This window comes from Sinohyriopsis cumingii, chromosome 15, assembly GCF_028554795.1.
Source record: "Sinohyriopsis cumingii isolate HCF-2022 chromosome 15, ASM2855479v2, whole genome shotgun sequence".
NCBI lineage: Eukaryota > Metazoa > Mollusca > Bivalvia > Unionida > Unionidae > Sinohyriopsis > Sinohyriopsis cumingii.
Window position 1 is genome coordinate 21,602,393 of NC_142975.1, and position 20,296 is coordinate 21,622,688.

Here is a 20,296-nt window from a genome sequence, read left to right on the forward strand (position 1 = left end):
AGTGTAAACTTACTTTGGGATTCAGGAATAAAGTTAGGCATACTCATATGTCATAATTAGAAGGTGTGTCATGTTCCCCCACTGGGATCCTATCTTCAAGGCCAAAGCTCATCGTACAATATTAAAAATTTTCTCATACACTTTCCTTACAACTTTAAAGCCATTCAAGATTAAGTGCTGAAACTTGTTGCATTGAGAAAAACAATCTTTAGAAGGTATGTTGGAAATCCGACTGGGAGTCCTATTTCAAAGTCAATCTTTTTGTGACAGTTCTTCTGTCTTGGTATTTCTTTGCTACAAGCTGTCAAAATAAAGCAGATGACCATACAAATGTATACTTTTTCAAACTTGTCAGAGAGTGGCAAAACTGTATCAGTAAAAAAATTGGCATGGGAAAGCTGATAATTATATTTATTCCCCTCACACTAACCCTCCTGTCCACAAGGTGTGAAAATTCCTAAACTTCTAACTTTGAATCCATAAAGAACCTATAATGAACAAAATCAGATATTTCATAAGTAAGGTGGTTACAATTGCATCAGAAGATTTCTAAAGGACCATATAAATAGACACAATGGACCATATAAATAAACACAGTGGACCATATAAATAGACACAATGCAGAATGCAGGTGATGGACATTTTGGTAAACAATCAAATGCACAGCTTAATGAGAAAATTTACTGCATTCATGCACATGTAGGCCAAGTGAACACAGCCAGTAGAAATGTATTTCAGTGGTAGAATTATTCCATGACTTAATACAGTATAAAATGATGTATTCTTGACATGACTGTTACCTCTTACAGAGCTACATTGATGTACAGGATAATTCCAATAACAGTGTGTCTTATCTATTAACAGTCACTATTTCAGTACTGGCATCATTCCAACACCTTCCACCTAAGATCTGTGTCTACCATTTAACATTGTAAAATTTTCAAACAAAATAAGGAATTACTCTAAAGAAGTTTTCACTACCCTAGAATTTAATTCTGGAACACCAGTAGAGATTAGAAATGCACACTCTATTTTTATTTTAACTTTCACACTTAAGTATGTCCAGTGGCTTTAGAGATATAGTAACACGAGTGTGTCTGAGTATGAATCAAAGCAATTGAATACATTTGCACATAAAGATATTATGAATTATCTATTTGGTACTAATGGCATATAATATGTGTATTGACCATATGTGTGCCAATGTATATCGGTGAGCATGGTTCATTCATTGAGGGCTGCATTAGTTCTCTAACTACTGTAATTGTGTCACTCTCCTTAAAGTTATTACATGTACTAGTAATAGTAGTACAGCTCTTCCTGTTATGATGCGCCTCGTTAAGATGCATTACTACTATGGACCCAAATCAATGTATAACAATAAGAGCAGAAATAAAACAAGGTGGAACTTAGTATTGTATCTTCATTTCTTTTCAAAAGATTGTATAACAAATTCAGATCATAGTTCCTGCTTTACCATGGTTCATTATATTATGCTATTCTCAATATATCGCGGTTTTGTAAATATTGAGGTTCTCCATATAACGTGTTTTGGTACATAACATGGTCAGTGGTAATGGCCCCAACTATCATGATATAAAGAAGGAGAATGCTCACACCAATGTACCCTATGGTCATTCATATGAAACTGTTTAGTACTGCTTTAACTATAAATTAATAGTTAAACTAAACAGCATACTGACAATGATAATCTGATGCATATGACCATGTCAGCCAATTCTGCACGTTGGGTAACTCTGCGCAACGATATGTCATTTCTGTAAACATCAGATCACATGTTATTTTGGGTCAAAAATCCATTTTGTATCAGGAAAGAATGATCATACTTTAATTAACAAAAGTGATATTCAAAAAGTGTACAAAAATATCCCACATTTCAACTTGAAATGCAGATGAAAATGTGATTTCTAAATGTAAACATGAAAACCAATGCATGACCTTTAGGAACCTGTAACCCAGAAAATCCTATTTACTATGTATCTTTTAGAATCATACAAATAAATATATTATTTAAAAGATGGAAATGTTTACCTTAAATAATTCTGCATCTTAATCCAAGTTTCCAGTTTAGCAAGAAGTTGTCCCACATGGACAAAATTGTCTGCTACCCAACGTGTCAACTTGCTGCTAGAATGGGATTCTCAAGAAATTCCCCTGCATATAGTCTGTTTCTGAATTCTTTACTTATTGTTCCCCATAAACAAGATGTTGTAAACACATTACATCCTATTCATTGATGTTTCTCTTCCACATAATAGCCTTTTTTTTTATAAAATGTTGAACTTTACTGTTTTTTTTTTACAAGATCACTTTTGTTTGCTTATTATCTGTTGCCATTTATTGGCATTGTTACATTGAATTTTGTAAAACTAGCTATAAACCTGACCTAATTACTAGACTGAACTGCTGACAGAAACAGTCTCAAGTAATGTATTTCATTTCTATTGCCCAATGGATAAACATTACATCTTTTATTAGCTGTGTGCAGAATAGGCCTCCATATCGTGAGTCATGAAAACACGGGGGTGGTATCCCGTGTGTCCAAAATTAATATTATTTTGAACAGAATATTCTGGTGACAATTGTCTCTTTTCAAATGGTAAGCATTGCAGTATTTTATTTTCATCAATTGGTCAAATTTGGTATGCGTTTTGCTTCAGTATTGGAGACAGAAACCTTACATGCGCAGAAATGCCTGACAGCATTGTATATAATGGCAGATCTGGGTTTATGCTTTTCTATAGTTTGATGTGCAATACAGATAATTGTGTTAATTTCAACACCATGAGTAGGATAGTTGATTGTTGTCATGGATCCCGTTTCATTATTTAATTATTTGCAATATCTAAAATATTCAATATAACATGGTCATGTTTCCATGATTGTCCATTGCAACATTTGGTCAGTCAGCTTGATTATTAACATGACCTCATCTTTAGGATTGTCCACTTCTGATAATGGCTCCTATGAACAGTGCTTATGGCAAATACTATATATGAGTATCATCCCAACATTTGGACAGTCATTTTAATCCAAGACTTTTAACAGTTTGTGTCAGGTGAATGAGACTAAACTGTGTATATTTATCTTTACAGCAACTAGAGGAGCCTGGTCCAGAAGAAACAAGATTTGACATGATCTGTCCAACAATTGTGAGACCCAAACTACCAGATCTTGTGCAAAATGCAGTGGCTAATGATTCATACATGGTAGGATGTGTTGAAAAAATGCATACATCTAATATAATTTTGTTTTTATTACTGGCCATGATACTGATATTGCTTGTTAGGAGCATAGCAGTAGGGTCTGCTATATCAACAGTGAAATCATTTATAAACAAAGCAAGTGAATGCATACAAATAAACAATATGGGTTTACCAAGTACATGCAAAAACAGTTGAAAATGTTTTATACTTGATAACAAAAATATAAACTTATGGCTTAGTATCATATGAAGGACTTTATGTTAACTTTGTGAGTGATTAGGTAAAATGTACACATTGATAAATACCCAACAATGATCATTTAATCCTTATAATTCCAATTTCATCCTTTCTTTTGTCAAATCAACTTATTCCATCAACAATGCATCCCAGTTTAAGTAGCGTGTTCTTTCCTTTCATTTGCCGCTTCACATCGCCCCATACTGCATAACCTGTACAGAATTACATGAATATATTGACTACTGTCACAATTATGCTATTGACTACTGTCACAATTATGCTTATTCAGAAACTTCATACTTTACATCGTAGGCAATGGCTACCGGTGGTTTCAACACATTTAGCTTATTTACAACAGTCTTGTTCAATTTTAGTCAGTCCCATCTGTTATGTCAGATGACCATGACCTTATATAATAACAGCTGATACGAATGAACAAGAATCATGGTTGAGTATTTACATAAAGTCTTTTGGACTTTATTTACTTTGTGAGTGATTAGGTAAAATTTACACATTGATAAATACCCAACCGTGATCATTGACTCTTATAATATATATATATATATATATATATATATATATATATATATATATATATATATATATATATATATATATATATATATATATGTATGTATGTATGTATGTATATATATATGGTTACAAGCCAGTGATCTTTACTAGATCGAGCGGTGTGAAACCCTGGCATGATTCTTGCTAGAAGTCATAAGTTTACCCCAAATTTCCAAAGACTTCCGTACAACTTCAGTTGTAAATTAGAAAGCCTGACATGTCCATTCTATACATAAATTTTACTCAAATCAATGCAAGACCACAGATCTCACAACCTGCCAGATATCCACCAACTGCACACCCGCACAGCCTCTCTTCATTAGGTTTCCATACTGCCAGCAGTTCTAACCTTAGAAACTATGCAACTGTCCCTTAACACAAGGAACTGTTTTAACTACACCACCTTAGGCCAGTCAAACTATGGTTTCCAGGCACTTTCCAACAGTATAATTGCATTACATTCCACAATGGTGACATAAACAGTATCTTCCAAGTCCCTTCTTATTGATTTCATTGTGTAATTTACCAGTTTCCTACCGTAAATACTGCCATTGCAGTCACACCACCAATGTACACCACTAGATTTGAGTAGGGACTTCATTATTCCATGGACACTCATTAGGTTTGGACCTGAATCCACTACTAGTGAAACATGGCATCATGGAGACTCACTAGCACTTTACTCCATGACGTTTGCCCCTTTGTAATTATTTTGGTCAACGGAATATCTCTTTTGCACCGAATTCCAATAATCAGACAAGTAATCACAAAAATCTAAGAATTCCTTAAAATGGGGTGCACCATAACCAAACACGCATACTCTAAATTTATTGGTTTTCAAACAGATTTGGTGGGCATACTGGAATTGATGAGACCTTGGTTAATTTGATTGTCATTGTTGCAGTTTTATTGTCTGCATGCATGCAACATAATCTTTTATCAGAGTTATATCCCCATGTTTGTCAGACTCTATATTTCCATTCTGCTTAGCAAAACCACTTTACTATATCATCATCATGATCTAGCCCTTATATCTATGACATAACTACTCTCCCCCATTTCAAATGAAAATCTGAATGTGTAAATTTTGCTTCGTTTTGACAACTGTATTACACTGGCCCATGGTCTTATTGCGTGAAATACTGTATTTTGTATTTAATTGATGAAATAGTGTGAATTTATAAAAGTTGTCACTTAAGTATCATTTACATATTATCTTTGTTTCCATATAACATCAAAATGCACAGTGTACAGAAGCAAAAACAACAAAAATTAATTAATTTATAATATTTTTGCAAGATTAAAGTGTACAATTTCAAAGACTGTCATCTCTAAGTAAAGAAAGTTTGTGTATAAAATGTTCTACAGTATGTGTATTTCAAATAGGATATAGATTTTCCTATTTAATGTAATAAATCCCATTTTTGTATATTACCAGAATGCAACAGAAGAAATTGGGATTGTACGACAGTTCACATTTTCCTCCAGCTTACAGAGGATGTCTGTCATTGTGCGCAAGTTGGGTGGAAAAATGTTTGAACTGTACACCAAGGGGGCACCAGAGATGGTGGCCTCATTGTGCAGGCCTGAGACAGGTATGATGAATTATTCATTCTCAAAGGCCGTTTTATTGAGTATGTCTAATGTGTCAACATTTGGTTTTATTTTTACAAAAATTATCATTTTATAAATAACTATGCACCATTGAAGCTGACTGTACAGATCTTGAAGAGAAATTACAGAAATTGACAGAAGAGAGGTCAAGGTTACTGGACATAAATTTGCAAAATTATGTTCATTTTACGTTGTAATAGCTACAGAAGGTGGCGACTAGGGATCATTCATTCTTCTGATTGTTTGTACAGTAAGTAGACAGCACAAAATTGCATGCATCAAATTATCATTATCATGTCACAATAATATGAGCCCATAATATGTACAATTTTAAAAATGAGGATACTTTATACTGGGGTACCTTATAATCAAAACTATGTAATAATGGGGTATTTTTTATACATTTTAAGACCAGAGAGTATATGTTAATTAGTATATTCTATAATTATGTACATAAAACTACCACTGACATGAAATATACAGCATGCTTGAACCTAAAATGCACATATAATGATGACAGGCAAGTCCTCAATCTTGAATGGCTACTAATAATATTATATACATTATTATCGATTAGTTAAGTCATGAAATTCCTAAGCTCGATTTTGATTTGTTCATAGTTACCTGGTTGCCATAAGTATGCAAAATGCATTGACACTATCGTACATTAATAATATAATTGGAATAAATATTCGTTGAAGCCTATCTTGATTAGTCTTAATTAGAGTAAATTATTAAGTGAATTCAGTTATAATTGACCCTTTACTAAACCCATGATTGACTACAGATTGTACATGCAGAAGTCATATAATGATAGGTCGTGTTTGATATGAAATCGTATTTTTTTTTATAAGGGGTACTAATAATTAAACGAAATGAATTAAGTAGTATCTGACAAAATTAAGAGTATCGTGTTATTTATTACCATAGTATAGTGTTATTTATTGCCATAATATAGTGTTATCTGTTACCATAGTATAGTGTTATGTATTATCATAGTATAGTGTTATCTATTACCATAGTATTGTGTTATCTATTACCATATCCTTGCTATGAAAGGAGACACATTATAATGAAGGCCTTGTAGTGATGAGCCATGTTATAATGAGAGCCTTATAGTGATGAACCATGATATAATGTGTCTTGCTATGATGAACCATCTTGTAATGAGTGTGCTGTAGTGATGACCTATGTTATAATAAGTGCCTTGTAGTAATGAATTGTGTTGTCATGAGTGTGTTTTAGTGGTGAACCATGTTATAAGGCGTGTCTCATAGTGATGAACCATTTTATAATCAGTGTCTTATACTGTTAAATCTTGTTATAATGAGTATTTTTTATGATCAACCATGCTATAATGGTGCTGTGTAGTGATAAAACATGTTATAAGGAGTGTCTCATAGTGATGAACCATGGTCATCGTAATTTAATTTTTATATTTCAGTGCCATCTGACTTCCAAGAGATTTTGATGGGTTATACACAGCATGGATACAGAGTCCTGGCCTTGGCATACAGAAGTCTTCCAGAAAAACTCAAATATGCCAAAGTGCAGCGCATCCAAAGGTAATAACTACAGTGCATATGACTGTTTATCTGCTCCAAACTTTCTCTTTTGAATACAGTCTCTGATTACTTAAACGCTAGGAAAATAAACTTTGCTGTCTCCTTAATCCAGCCCTGCTGAAAAGACAAATTACCATCTTTGCTGTTTATGTACCATGCTGACAAAGGGATGAAATGCTTATTCATTACTTCTCCTTGACTAATGCTAGATGGTGCCAGTTTTAAGCTTTCAATACAGTTGTATCAACATTGTTGTGAAGACCTCCTGCTTTAGTGATTACAATCCTTCTATGCTGAACATCAGCTTATTTGAATGCAGAAAGCTACATGTGGTAAATATTAATTTTAGCTTTTGATTAATATTTATGTGGATGTTTTGCTCAGTGTAGGGTTCATTTATTTTGAGCTTGTGTTTCAACATGGCATCATTGGTACATGTTTGATGGTTATTATTAGCATGCACTAGATATATATTTTGACTCTTTTAAATAACTAGTATTTTTATGGCTTTATGAACACTTTCAGGTTGTTAATTCCTATTTCTTTGTTATTCTTATTATAAAGATGATTACCGTATTTACCTTATGTTTTCTAACACCGTTTGTTTTCAGACACCATTTTAAAAAAATATAACATTTAAATGCCTTGTATTTTCAGACACCATTAAAAAAATATAATATTTAAATGCCTTGTATTTTCAGACACCATTTTAAAAAAATATAATATTTAAATGCCCTGTATTTTCAGACACCATTTAAAAAAATATAATATTTAAATGCCTTGTATTTTCAGACACCATTTTAAAAAAAATATAATATTTAAATGCCTTGTATTTTCAGACACCATTTAAAAAAATATAATATTTAAATGCCTTGTATTTTCAGACACCATTTTAAAAAAATATAATATTTAAATGCCTTGTATTTTCAGACACCATTTAAAAAAAATATAATATTTAAATGCCCTGTATTTTCAGACACCATTTAAAAAAATATAATATTTAAATGCCCTGTATTTTCAGACACCATTTAAAAAAAATATAATATTTAAATGCCTTGTATTTTCAGACACCATTTAAAAAAAATATAATATTTAAATGCCTTGTATTTTCAGACACCATTTAAAAAAAATATAATATTTAAATGCCTTGTATTTTCAGACACCATTTTAAAAGAATATAATATTTAAATGCCTTGTATTTTCAGACACCATTTTAAAAGAATATAATATTTAAATGCCTTGTATTTTCAGACACCATTTAAAAAAAATATAATATTTAAATGCCTTGTATTTTCAGTCACCATTTTAAAAAAATATAATATTTAAATGCCTTGTATTTTCAGACACCATTTAAAAAAAATATAATATTTAAATGCCTTGTAAGTTTCATTCATTGCTCCACTATAATGTTTTCTACAATTTATGTTTTTTGGACGGTCTAGGAAGATCTGCTCCATCGTTTTAATGTAAATTTCATAGCGTGTTTGCCATTAATTTAACTGATACAGAGTTTGCTTCATTTGGTCACCAATTGTTGAATGTGATCATGAACTTCCATGAACTAATATAATTTAAAATTTTTAATCTTATGTATGTATGTATGTATGTATGAAGATAGATTGATAGATAGATAGATAAACATTTTTATATTGAGCCAGCCACAATAAATATCAATATCAAAGAATGAAAAGAAATATGATTTAATGCTGTAATATATTTAAATATATTATTCAATTTCAAGTAGCTTGTCCAATGTCTTTTTTAGGTCCTTGGGCGAAAAGCCCTCAAATTCTGTATCACTATCATCATCCATATTGTTTAATTGTTTGTCATTTCTGCTCAGATTGACACAGATGATGCACACCTTGAAAGATTTCATTATCATTGTGTGCTTTTCCTTCAATGTGTTAATGGCATTTACAACCCAGTCCAATACAGTCCGTTGCTGCTTTCATTAGATGATTTTAATGCACTCATAGCACCCCTGATGTATTCCGTCCAGCTGCAGCGGAGGTAGCTCTTGACAGATTTATTGCTCACATCAAAAGGTTGCAATTTGGATGTGCAGCCTCCTGGTATTATTGCTGGCACAACATTTCCACATCACAACTGTTTCTTCATGTCATCAGTGATGTGAGCCTGGAACGAGTCCATAACTAATAGTGATTGCTTTCTTCTGGTGAATGGCAAATAAATTTCTTCACTCCATTGCAGCATTCGTGTTTTGTCCATCCATGCTTTCTCTTGAACTCTGATAATCCATCCTTTTGGTGCCTTCAGATCTAGATGTCTTTTTCCCTTGAAAATAATCATTGGGGGTAATACATCACCAGAACTTGCATAGGCTAAAACGACAGTAATGTGTCTTTTCTCCACTCCAGTTGTACAAATCAGAATGCTTTTCATTCCTTTGTCCTCCATTTTCCCTGACACAAGATCAAAGTACATCGGTGTCTCATCCATGTTAATAATGAGCTTATCGTCAAACTTGTCCTCCTCACGTTTATCCATCACAAAGTTTGGAACAAAGTAATCTTTTCTTCTAAATCCTTTGGTAAATGTTGGGCAAGAGAGCACAAACCCATGTCTTTTCATGAAACTCTTTCCCCAAGAATGACTGGCATGGAATTTGCTCTCTGGAAATTCTGTTGAGACAAGCTCCCTGGCAAAGATACATATTCCCTCAACATTTACTGAAACTTACAAGTCACGCTGACAAGGCACCCACTGAGCTATCTTATCATCCATAGCTTGTCCATATGAAATGGGTCATCCACACTTAGGCAAATGTCCGTTCAAGTTCAGATCATAAGAAAAGTCAATTTTCATCCAGGTACTGACCGATTTCGGAATTTTTATGTTGTCTGTCTAATTCCCAGACATTTTGCATTGTTAACAATATCCTGCTTTTGCTTTAATGTATAATGCTTATAATGACCATGTGTAGAACCAAGTGGAGCACTCTCGGGTTCAAGATAATCAGACTCGTCATCTAGAGCAGCTTTCTTCATAGGCGGTTCTTTTTGTGATGCATCCTCAGAATCGTTAATTTGAGGTTGCTTCTGTGGATGGCCTACTGGCCTCTTTGGAGATGATTTTTGGCAAGGGAGAGTCCCTCCACGAACTAGGCAGTGCCTCCTTGCTTGTTGCTTAACGTATGATAAACTTATCCATCAAAATTATTATAGTACTAAAAATATTATGTTTCACAATGACAGCTATCCAGTATACAAACCTTTGATAGTGATGTGTATTTTATTTATACTTTATATTTTAATAGCTTGATTGGGCTAAGAAAAATATGATTGGTTGTCAGTGTAGACATTGTTATACATGAAACCACTTCAAACAGGTGTGACATTTATGGCTTTGATTAGAAACCATGACCCCTGCTTTATATTATTAAACAATACATTAGAGAGTCTGTATGGATTAGTAAAATTCATTGGCATTGTGCAACAAAACAAACCCCTTTTCCCTAAGGCATTATATACCAAGGTTTAAACATAGTTATTGTTCTACAGGTAATAAACCTCTTTGTAGATGATAAATATTGATTGTGGGTACTAAATGTTCAGTACATCATGTGCTCTTTTAATGAAATCCAGATGGCTGCCTTTTATTTCTGAACACACCTGTCAAAGAAATCCCACAAGTTATATTATTAATCAATTATCACCTCGACACCTTGAAATCTCCAACATGCATCAATACAATCTTTGAGTAGTTGATTGTTTTGAGTTGGCAAGCTCTGCTCATTTTGAAGCTACCCTTGGGTAGGTGGAAAAAAAGAAGAGAGGACCACAACAAATAGATCACCTTTAATTTTAAAAAATACCAACATATTAATCATGCTGACTTGTATATTGCAACTTGCTTGTTATTTTTACTACCCTTTCTAGGCATGCATACAACACTCACCCCATATGGAGCCTTTCACCATTGGTGCTCTAAGATTAGCCATCATACATGTACCGGTATTTCTTCTCTCAATACTAAAATGTTTCTGTCATAAATATGTTGAGAATTATAATTCCAAAATGTTTTTATTTAGTTTGTATTAATATCCTAATTACACATAAATAAAGCTTGCATGCGTTTGTAATGTAGATTTTAATGCCTACTGATTAGCAGAGGGTTAAACTGGATTGCAGGATTGTTAATATGGGGGTTCTTTTGGAAAATACACACACAGTCATGGCTGTAATACATGTATGGCTATGTTTTCTGGTTGATGGACATGTATCAAACAGACAAAATAGGCAAGTAATGCCTGTTTTTCATTCATTATCCTTTCCATGGTGTTAGACAAAATTCTTGTTTTACTTCATGGCAGCACATCATCATGTGAGCTAATGCCAACTTTGTTATGGACTTGGGGTGTGTGGAAATAAATTTATCTTCACTTTTATGTTTTTGGACACCTAATTAAAGAATTTAATATGTATTCGGATGACAAAATAAGGAATTATTTGTTGCAGTCCAAAAGCATGGGTAAATGCAGTATGAAATGTGGTCAATGCAAGAAATTGAGAGATATCAGTGAGTGACAAGATATGTGCCTTACTTGTACAAAGAGTGTGCATTTTATTGTTAGAAAATATCTGGTCCACTGTCCTGTGTAAAAGCATCAAATGCAGGGAGAATCAGCAAACTCTCATTCTGAACATAAGGTCATGTTGAGTCTTCATCCAAAATTAGATATTACATCAAGATAATTGAAAGAACAGGAGGTTTTAGAATTTCAATCCTCAAATTCTTCCCATATGATGAAAAGCTGCAGATGTGTTGAGTACTGCAAGAACTGACAATGGAGTTGCTAAAATTGGGACATTATTTGCCCCTGTATTAGTTGTGGATATGTTGGAGTTTATGGAGGAGTTCTTGGGTGCAGTTTATACAGCAAATTATCATAGATGCAATTAAAAGGCAAGGAGGTCAGGTTAAGTAACAACCATCTTATGTATTACTTAATTGACTGACAATATTAGGATGCTGTATTATATTCTTTGAAGACTGTTATGGGAGAGCCTGTTGTACTAATTTGCATAGGTAAAGTTAAGGAAGTGGAAAAAACCATTTCATTTTAAGTTATAGGTAAGTCAAAGAGATGGCAGGTGAGTGTTGAAGAATAAAAGTTATTACACATCATTACTTTGAATGATAATGTTTAAGTCATATGTATTAAAGATATTTGGCAAGTTTTTGAACAGCAGTAATATTTCTTTGAAGTTGGAATTTTCTTCATATATAAGTCCAACATTTGATTGTGTTGGAATAGTGTCCAAGTGTGATTTTATTTTTCAAGGTGATTCAGGGAGCAATAAGCTATCAGAAAAGCAAGCGAAGCCTAGCATAAATAAATTTCAGAACTCCTGGTGGATGGTTTTACTTTGTGAAGCACAACAGCAAGAAGAAGCATTTAATTCTTTGCACATAATGCATAATTCCCTAAACTTGTTGGAAATTAAAATCTCTGAACATGTAAGATTTGATGCTATTCCACATTAAGATCCATTTCAAAAATAAGTTGAGGTCAGATTAATTAAGAACAGTTATCAAACTTCCATCGTTCTTTGCAGGATCATAATTGGAGCTGTTAACTACAATGTGCCAAGTCATTTGGCTTCATGTGATAGAAACAGACCTTTCCCAAGCTGACTTTGACCTTAAATTTCTTGATGTTATTATTTTATGCCAATGGTCACCACTCTGCAAATCATCTGCTGAAGTCAAATCTTTATTAAGGAGAGAACATTTAATTTTTTAAAGAGGGGATCAGTGATTGAAAACAATTATCTTGCTCTGATTTAAGTTATAAAAAGGACACTCTGTCATTCCTTTTCTTAATTAAAACAAATTTATTTTTTCATGAATGAATGAACAAAAACATCTTGTTGAAAAGAACAATCAATTGCTATAAATTAAATAGCTAGTCTCTAACAGCACATATGCTGTCAGAATCAAATTAGTTCATAGTTGTATATGTGTATTTTCAGTCTTGTGACTGGGCAGTTACTGCTTAAAAACTAAACATGTGGTTCACTTTTGGATGTAAATTCAGTCTTTCTGTTTCTTTGTTTTTTTAAACAGAAGTAGTTTTAATTATCAGTACCTCAGAATTTTACTTTATATGTTTAAACAGTAAGATAAATTTTTAAGAGAAGCTCAACAAGGTATGCCTGTCATCAAGTCAGTGCATAAGTTCCAGATTTCTTTGAATAAAGTAAAAGCATGAACCTATTGCAAAAATTAGACAACCTTGCTAAACATACTGAAAATGTAAGATTTTTTAAATTACTTTTTATTGTCCAGAGTATATTATCAAAATAAAGATTACTGATTCTTGAAATGGTATCTAATTATAAATCACTCTTGACATATCAATATTTTCATTGGTGCTCTTCACTTATTGGCTGTTGGAATATCAATGAGCAATGTCAACCAGCCCCTCCAATGCTGATTTGCCATCGGCATGCCAGCAGAGGTGTAGTGGTGATTTGTAGGTATTTAGAGCATTATTGCAGAACAAATGTGTGTGTGCATGTGTGTGTGTGCATGTTATGTTCCACACCACTATGCATGGGGTTTTGAAAAATCATGTGAGCTGTACTGTACTGGGCATTGCCATCATCAGAATTCCTGCCACAGCCATCTGCATGTCAGGCCTACATTGTCATTGTGTCAGTATACCTGAAGGTTTAAGTGGAACATCCTTCTTACTGCAGCTGCAGTTGTCAAAATTGAAGGAAATGACTGGCTATCTGTCAGAAAACATCTGATTAAGGAAATTATAAAGTGTTTTATTGGCAAGTCATCCACCAGCAACTTTTTTTCATAATGCTAGACTAAGAATAGAACACATTTCAATGTCTTTACCACTAAGCTTCTAACACTAAATAAGAATATCATGGTGATGAATATGACTACCCCTCATTTCTACAAGGTGGACAAGATCGTCTTTCACTTCACCTTGAAGCTTGGCCATATTATCATGCAACATCTTTAGTGCTGGACCTAGCATCACTAACCACTTTTAGGCTTGTAAGAAAAGCAGACACCAATCATACCTGAGAATCAATGGCTAAGATCTCCAAGGTCATTAATAGGATTGCACACCATTCTATGGCTAATGCCATGACAAAATCTGATAGTTTAGATCTGGTCAGATGAAAAGCTTGATTTTGCTCACCATCACTCCGCTCACCCCATTCCTTGCCAATCCATGTGATACTATTTGAATTGTCATCATTATTTGGCTGTGAGATAGAAGAAGTGAGTAGGAAGTTAGATAAAGGGAATAAAAACTGTTTCTCATTTTCCAAGTCTTCTAACAACTGCCACTAACTCACCCTGCCAGACAGACAACCTACCAGTTGGTGCCAGATTCCCTGATTTCCATTAAAATTGGATCATCCAATTTTCGCAAAACGAATCAGTGAGCCAAGTTGGTTATTCAGTTCTCTCCCTTTCCATCATCTCCTCTCGTGATGGATGTTTCATCAGATTTGGAGAAAGCTGAAAGTTTGCAGGAGATCATTTCATTATACAACTTGTGGCCAGTGGAGATGGTTCGAAAACCGAACTAAGGAAGTTTTATTCCAGGTATTTTTGTGTCAGATGCCAATGGTAATCTCTGGTTTATCATCAGCCTCAGCCAACTCAACAAATACATAGCAGTACTGAAGTTCAGGATGAGAACAGCTTGATTAATCAGACCTTCCATTAAATGGATATTTCCAAGTCCTTTTTCACCTGATTGAACACAAATTCTTTCAGTTTGCCTGTTATCAAACATGTTATCACCCTGTTCCAGTGGGCATTGTCTAAAGGAGCTGCAGTTTATTAGGATGACATCCTACAACCTATTGGTAGGTTACATAGGCTTTTTAGTGAACATGGGAATTGGACAAGTCAGATCTAATCATATCTCAGCATTTTGTCTGTCTGAGTGTGGATATTATAAACAGTCTCATTATATCTGTTTCTCTCATGTACTTTTGATGAGCTCACCTGCTGCCATGCTTTGGCATGGTCAGTGGAAAGTGGGTTTCACAGGAAGTACCTGTTTTTTTCAACCTTCTATAAATGAAGGAAATGGAAGGCTTTTCTTGCCTTGAAGGACTGACTCGACATCATCAAAACCAACCTATACAATATGGTTTGCATATTTCTACATTGGTGCTCTGTGCTAAATATAACTGCACTTAACACATTCCTGGCAGGATCAATGTCCTTTCCAAATCTCTGACAAGAAAGAGCTGGCTCAGTCATACAGAATGATTTATTCATCAGTTTTGAGCTTTCATCAGATTTGTGCACTTTGGGGGTGTCTGATGATAGACCATTTTGGGGGTGTCTGATTATAGACCATTTTGGGGGTGTCTGATTTTATAGACCATTTTGAGGGTGTCTAATTATAGACCATTTTGGCAGTGTCTGATGATAGACCATTTTACAACAAGGTGGAATTTTCAAACTGTGCACCTTTGTCCCAGACCCAGAACCAATGGTCATAGATGTACTAACAATGAGTTGGGAGGATTTTAAAACCTCCATGGTCCTAGTACCACAAAAATACAGAAACTGAGAGGTCAGACCTGCAAACTGAAGTGGGTTTTACACTGGGTGCACTCTGAAGTCTCAAAAAACTCATGAAGATTTCAGCTAATTAGATTGGTCTCTGCTAGCCTCTCTTTCCAGCATAATGTTTTGATCTGATATATACTAGAACCGCTTGGCTTGCATGCACAATAAACCTTTTCAATTTTTAATCTCAAGGATTTAGCTTTACAGAGGCAAGATTTGAATCTGACATGTTCAGTGGGTGCTGCCCAAATGACCACCAGACCCAGATGACATTAGCACAACCTTCTCACAGCCTGTAGTTCAGCATTTTCTCTGATTTGCCCATAAAATTCTCTCTCTAGCCAGTTATAATGGTCATGTGACCATCAGTTCTGCTGTCAGATTAGGAATCCTTCACAAATGGAATCCAGCTATTCTTCCCTCAAAGGATGCCTGTGGTAAAAAATGTAGGCTGCTCAGCTTTTTCTCCTCCTTTTACCTCTTCTCCTAAAGTTAACGTGATCATTGATTATATTAAAAGGAGAAAGCAGATATTTTTGTACATTATATTTTTCTGAGAATACCTATCTGATTGCATTACACTTTTAAACCCTCCAACCTCCCTGGATGGATTGCTAGGCTTAAAACTGGTGACACCTAACAGTGATCAAGAGAAAGAACTAAGATTTTCTTGTATCTTTAGGTATATAGACAGAAAAGATTAAATGTTCAGGATTCAGAAGATAGTAGAGTTTGTGTTCCTAATGTTGATGTTATATGGGTAAGTATTCTTGGAGACGTATAAGTTTCTGAATTATTTGCTTTTACCATAAGATCTCATTTATGGTGTCCATCAGTTACTGAGATTACATTATCAATATCAACGTCTGCAGAACTCTTAAAAATTGTTGATGTATATTTGAATACAAGTACATTTAAAATTTGCAACTCTGTTAGTCCTAAATGAAAATGGTGCTATCAGACTGCTATCCCTCCTTGATGCTCATCTTGAAAATCTAACTATTTCTACCAGGATTTTGTTACTTCCAGGACTTAATGCTAAACAATAATGGTGCCAATTTAACATTCAGTAGGGCCACCATGGTGGCCATCTAAAAATCTTGTTATCTCAGCTTCTTCTGAATGTATGGTCATATCAACATAAACTTTTAACTTAAAGACTTCTTTTGATATATACTAATTGATCTTAAATTAAGTTAATGCCAATTAGGCATCGAGCATAGCCACCTCATTTTGGTGCTCATCTTATAAACCTTATTGCTGTTTCGATGATTTACCACAAACTATATTTTATGATATTTAGTTGAACCTTAATGAATATGGTGACAGTTTGATCTCCCATGTGCTTGAATGGATAGTTGTATTGACACTGAAAGACTCTTTATGACATGTAGTTTGTCCTAATGAAAATTTTACTGATCAGATCTTCAGTATGGCCACCAAGGTAGCCATCTTGAAAATCTTGTTATTTCTCTTGAACAGATAGATTTTCATATAACCATGGGCATCACACCGAAAGTGCTTTTATGATGTATAGTTTGTTCTAAAGGATTCAGATTAGATTTACAGCATGCTGTTCATGATGGTTGTGTTAAAAATTGTTATTTATTTGCCTCTTGATGGTTTGTTTGTATCAATAGGAGCTTCTTACATATAGTTGTCAGTGACTATATCTTGTTAATCCAAGATAAAAATGATGCTGATCTGAAGACCTTCCAAAAACTATTTACATGGATACTTTTCTTGAATGGATGGTTCTATTATCATGGGACTTTGACTAAAAGACTAGCAATAGTTAACTATGTTTGAATTAAAATGGATGGTTTTCATCAGACCTTTAACACTGTACCATAGTGATCATTTTGAAAATAGTTGCCCATAGTCATAATTCATTTGCTTGAATGTAGGTACTGACATGAGATTTTCATAAACAATTCTTATAATTTTGCTCCAGTGGCCTAGTGGTTAGATTGTCCACCTCGGATGTGGGACGTCACGGGTTTTGAACCCCTGCCAAGCCATACCAAAGATTTATAACAATGATACCAGCGGCTGCCTTGCTCGGCACTCAGTATTGAGTGATTTATGTTAGGACTGGTGTCAGGATAATGTGATTGTGTGAAACATGTCTGTGCATGATGCCCCAGTGCAAGGCATCACTATAAACTGCCACACTGCAGACATTATAGTGATATGACTGATTTATTTTTAAAGCTACATTAAAAATCCAGATCACAAACACACAATGTGTAATTATTGATTTTGATTAAAATTGGCACAGTGTTGACCATTAACATAACTGCATTTTTGTGAAGAAGTTTGAAAACCTGATCTGATATCATTGTTAGCATTTTTATTTAGCTGATGAACATTGACTTGTCCATGTAGAAATGAAATTTGGCCAGACTTTGTAAAACAAATTGCATTCTAGTTGATAGACAGCACTCAGAATTGGTTTTAAGGTTAGAGGGCTTGTCTCAGTATGCTCACTGCATTGAATATTAGGTTATGGAGTCTATTTCAAAAATTTAGTTTTTATATTTCTGGCTGGCATAATGAGTAAAAACTAAAATTGCATGAATGTTAAAAATAAATAATGGAAGTATGTTAAATCAAAGCCAGATATACTATTTGCTTCATATAAAAACAATTATCCATTTAGAAGCATTTACTTATAACATGTGAATTACTACTTTCAACTTCTTAAAGCCACTGGACCATTTTCACTCAAGCTTATTATGAATTTTGCCCAGGACATGCTTAACCAAAATTAACTGTTGTGTGACCTCCACAGCAGTTAAAATAAAAACCTAATTTAAATGTTTTGTGTAGAATAACTCAGCCAATATTGATAAAACTTGGTTGGAATGTTTCTTTTGACATACTCTGTCAACATTATACAATGGGTGGCTCCCCTTGCAATGATGTGGCAACCAGTTGAGAACATATATTCAACTTAAGATACTTTAGAACAGTTCAGTGGAACTTGGTAGGAATGTTTACTGGGACATAATATTTTGTCCAGAGTGGCTCCTGTAACGGCAGCTTGGCTTCCATAGTAATCAAGATGGAAAATCTATTTTCAACTTCTGCTCCAGAAAGGCAGGATACATGTTAGTCAAACTTGGTAAAAAATGTTGTTAGGATATGGTCTGTTACAGTTTGTATCCATGGTGACAATCCTTGTAAAATGGCTGAATCAGTTTTGATCAAGCTTGCTAGAAGTGCATTATCAAAGTTATGCCTGGTGAGTAATGGGGTGGCCTCAATAGTGTCCATTTGCTGCCTATTTTCAACTTCCCTAAAGCCAATTTTGATCAAACTTGATAGTAATGTTTCTTAGCACATTCCATATAATAGTTATATTCAGCATGGCTTCCATTGCAGTGGTATGGCATCTGTAGTAAACATCGGCAAAATCTATTTTCAACTTCTGATTTTGAAGTGTTGTGGCTTCCATAGCGGTTGGGTGGAAAACTTAAATTGATATTCACGTCAAGTCAGTTATGGCTTTTATTACTAATAAATTTTGTAAAAAAATTATTTTATGGCTCTTTCGTGCAAACAGACTATCTCAGTCAGAGCAAATGTGAACTGTAAGAGACATACATGAACATATTTCACATTCATACAACTGTAAGAGACATACATGAACATATTTCACATTCATACAACTGTAAGAGACATACAAGAACATATTTCACATTCATACAACTGTAAGAGACATACATGAACATATTTCACATTCATACAACTGTAAGAGACATACATGAACATATTTCACATTCATACAACTGTAAGAGACATACAAGAACATATTTCACATTCATACAACTGTAAGAGACATACAAGAACATATTTCACATTCATACAACTGTAAGAGACATACATGAACATATTTCACATTCATACAACTGTAAGAGACATACATGAACATATTTCACATTCATACAACTGTAAGAGACATACATGAACATACTTCACATTCATACAACTGTAAGAGACATACAAGAACATATTTCACATTCATACAACTGTAAGAGACATACATGAACATATTTCACATTCATACAACTGTAAGAGACATACATGAACATATTTCACATTCATGCAACTGTAAGAGACATACATGAACACATTTCACATTCATACAAAGATGCCATTGAACCAACTTGTTAAGCTAAGTTAATCAATGTAGAAACACCCGTAAACAACATTTCACTTGCCATATCCATTTTTGATATGGTTATCTTTTATTAACATTATATATATATATATATATATATATATATATATATATATATATATATATATATATATAATGTAGGGACCAGGTGGAGAAGGGTCTGGAATTTCTGGGACTTCTAGTGATGGAGAACAGACTGAAGCCCAGTACTGGGTCAGTTATCAAGCAGCTGAGGGATGCCAACATCCGTACTGTCATGGTTACAGGTAAGGCTATTTTTATCTCAGGTAGAAATCTTAGACGGA

At 33.9% G+C, this 20,296-nt stretch overlaps 1 protein-coding gene across 2 annotated transcripts in view; it reads left to right on the forward strand.

The window, feature by feature from the left end:
• Positions 1 to 20,296, forward strand: part of LOC149781391 (polyamine-transporting ATPase 13A3-like) — a 364,470-nt gene that overhangs the window by 146,912 nt on the left and 197,262 nt on the right. For both annotated transcript variants that reach the window (XM_089935485.1, XM_089935486.1), the window contains 4 exons: positions 3,117 to 3,230; positions 5,476 to 5,632; positions 7,096 to 7,216; positions 20,133 to 20,257. In XM_089935485.1, the coding sequence (XP_089791611.1) occupies positions 3,117 to 3,230; positions 5,476 to 5,632; positions 7,096 to 7,216; positions 20,133 to 20,257 (517 nt within the window). The remainder of the gene's footprint in view (positions 1 to 3,116; positions 3,231 to 5,475; positions 5,633 to 7,095; positions 7,217 to 20,132; positions 20,258 to 20,296) is intronic.